The sequence below is a fragment of the Bidens hawaiensis genome, unplaced genomic scaffold (genome assembly GCF_021521415.1).
Source record: "Bidens hawaiensis isolate Kalapana, Puna unplaced genomic scaffold, B.hawaiensis_p1.1 tig00026590_1, whole genome shotgun sequence".
Classification (NCBI taxonomy): domain Eukaryota; kingdom Viridiplantae; phylum Streptophyta; class Magnoliopsida; order Asterales; family Asteraceae; genus Bidens; species Bidens hawaiensis.
Genome location: NW_027494268.1, coordinates 302,545 through 305,518, shown reverse-complemented (window position 1 = coordinate 305,518; position 2,974 = coordinate 302,545). Strand labels below are relative to the sequence as shown.

General features: G+C 40.8%; 1 protein-coding gene across 1 annotated transcript; it reads right to left on the bottom strand.

Annotated features, from left to right (window-relative positions):
• Positions 1-267: 267 nt before the first annotated feature.
• LOC143573592 (uncharacterized) lies at positions 268-1,090 on the bottom strand (the record flags this gene model as incomplete). Its single annotated transcript, XM_077058431.1, has 2 exons — positions 964-1,090; positions 268-885 (listed from the first exon to the last, which is right to left on the bottom strand). Coding segments are annotated over exons 1-2 (745 nt in total), but the record flags the coding sequence as incomplete, so codon positions are not given.
• Positions 1,091-2,974: the final 1,884 nt, after the last annotated feature.

Sequence of the window (2,974 nt, the reverse complement as noted above, 5' to 3'; positions counted from 1 at the left end):
CCAAAAACTCATAATGACCATAGTGAGTACGAAAAGCAGTTTTAGGAACATCCTCGTTCTTGATCTTCAATTGATGATAACCTGACCTCAGATCAATTTTTGAGAAGAACTGAGCGCCCTGAAGTTGGTCGAAAAGGTCATCGATACGAGGTAGAGGGTACCGATTTCTAATGGTAATCTTATTCAACTCGCGGTAGTCAATACATAAACGCATGCTACCATCCTTCTTCTTTACAAACAAAATCGGTGCACCCCATGGTGAGAAACTTGGTCTTATGAATCCCAATTCTAGCATTTCTTGCAATTTCTCCTTTAGTTCCTTTAATTCTAACGGAGCCATACGGTATGGTGCTTTTGAAATCGGCTCGGCGCCAGGGATTAAATCGATAGTGAACTCAATCTCACGATCAGGTGGTAGTCCTCGTAGCTCTTCCGGAAATACATAAGGGTACAAGCAAACAACAGGATGACTATCAATGCCTTTTTGGACAACATAGGTATCTTTAATCGAGGCTAAGAATCTAGCACAACCATGCGATATAAGCTTACGAGCTTTGAGCACGGAAATAATCTTAAGAGTCTTGTGGGGTATAATACCCTGATAGACAAGTTTAAGACAACTAAGATCACCAAAAACGGCACATTTAGAATAACAATCAATAGTCACACGATGACGGGTTAACCAATCCATTCCAAGGATAACATCAAAGTCAGACATATGCATCGGAAATAGATCCGCGTTACACATGACGGATTCAATATGGATTGGACAATCTTTATAAATGTGAGTGATTACGATCGAATTCTCCATCAGAGTGGAAATAGTTAGAGTGGGATATATCGGGGTTGGTCTAATCGATAGGTACTTAGTAAACAACAGAGAAACTATAGAGTGTGTTGCACCCATATCAAATAACACATAGATGCTATGTTCACCAAGCTGAAGGGTTCAAGATACAGTACCTTGGATATTAGCAGCATCAGTAGCAGAAAGTGCGAACACTCTTCCCCTAGTGTTTGGTGGTGCAACTTTTCCTCCAGTAATATTCTTAGTTTCTGGTTTAGGACAATCTTTAATCATATGCCCCATCTGGCCACACCTGAAACATCTTCCAATAGCTCTATGACACACGCCCCCATGTTTCTTGCCACAAATGTTACATGTAGAGCTTGTGGTTTGGTTTGGGCTTCCATATTGATTCAGTGGTTGAGCTCTAATCGGTCCTGTATACGGCTGAATCTGATTATGAGCGGGTTTATGGTTTTGGGTTTTAGGTTGCCATGGACTTGCTTGATTTCCAAGGCTTCGATTTGCTTGAACCCTACGGTCCTGATGTTTTCTAACGGTAGAGGATGATTGGACCATAGCCAGCTTGGGTTGCCCGTCTCGATCTCTTTTCTTATTTTCCCAGTTCGAGACAAGAATTCTTTCCTCTCGAATTCAAAGGTCTTAATGGCATCACCTACCTCGGTAAGGTCTTTGAACTTCATAAACATGATTGACATTCGAATGGGATCACAGACTGCCCATTTACATTTTTCTGCCTGCACTTGTGCTAAGCCTACTGCACTTCCGACAATACCAGCCAATCTTGAGAATCGAGTCATAAACTCTGAAGCTGGTTCATCATCCCTCTGTCGTATAACATCATACTCCCTTACGTAGGCTTCTCTGTCAGCTGTAGAGAAATACTTCTCATAAAAGAGGGTATAAAAGTCAGCCCATGAAAGAGTAGCAGCATAAGTGTCTCCTCCTTTGACTTGCTTATGGCCTTCCCACCAAGTTTGTGCATCATCTTCTAGTTTGTAGGTGGCTAATCTGACTTTGTACTGATCCGCAACTCCTAATACTTCAAAGATCTTCTCAATGTGTGCTATCCAGTTTCATGCTTCCAAAGGAGTAGCAGCATGACTAAAAGATCTGGGCTTTTGTTTTTGGATCTCTGGAGCCACACATGGATGCCTTCAGCAGTGGCATTCTCATCAATCACAACTCCATAATTAGGAGTAACATTAGCGTGTCCTTCAGAACGAGTTTGTTGCATAACTGCCTCCACGGTTTGTGCAACAAGGTTCGGGAGTAGTTCAGCAAAAGCTTGATTAATAGCAGAAACCATATTTTGATCAACCGGAGTTTCATTCGAAGCCGAATCATTAGTCGCGTGAGTGGTTTTGCGAGTTTAACGACGAGGCGGCATCTAAAAAGATGTCAATAGGGTTAGAATATAAATTGGAAGGAGAACAAATAAAGATACCTAATGAGGTTCCTAACCTATTAGAATTAAACCTAAATGTCTACCCAATCCTCATAGGTTTTAATTACTAACGCTTAGATTTTCTACAGGAAAGAGCCTTTGCTCTGATACCATAGCTGTAACACCCCAACCCGGATAGGCTGACGTGTCACAATGTACGGAGGTATACAGAGACGAAAGACATAATTCCATTACTTCATTAGATTCAAAAGTACATACTACTGATGGTTCAGATACTAAGTCCAAAATACATATTATTCAAATGACATAAGCTTAACACACATCTTCATATTTTTCCTAAGTTTTAAGCTTCTCTCTTGATCCCGCCCAAAGTATCCTGTGAACCTGAAGTGTAAAAAGATTTACGGAATGAGCCGAATGCCCAGTACGGAATATTAAGGCTCAAAAGCAAGTAATAATCAACTGAATCACAATATATGATAACATATGGCTAATTAAAATAATATTACTGAATAACTGAACTGAAACATATAATACGGATGTACCCATAAGCATAACTGAGTCTGATAATATGTGACGACATACAGGGGGGCCACTCCTCTATGTCAATCACCCGAAATGGCGTAAGTTGGCATACCCACAACCATTTCCTAAAACTGAATCTGAAAAACTGAACTAGGATATATCCATACGCCTCCTAATAGCTATGTACCACACATGTACTTAAGAGACGCCGTGAACTGATCTCTCCGTCACGG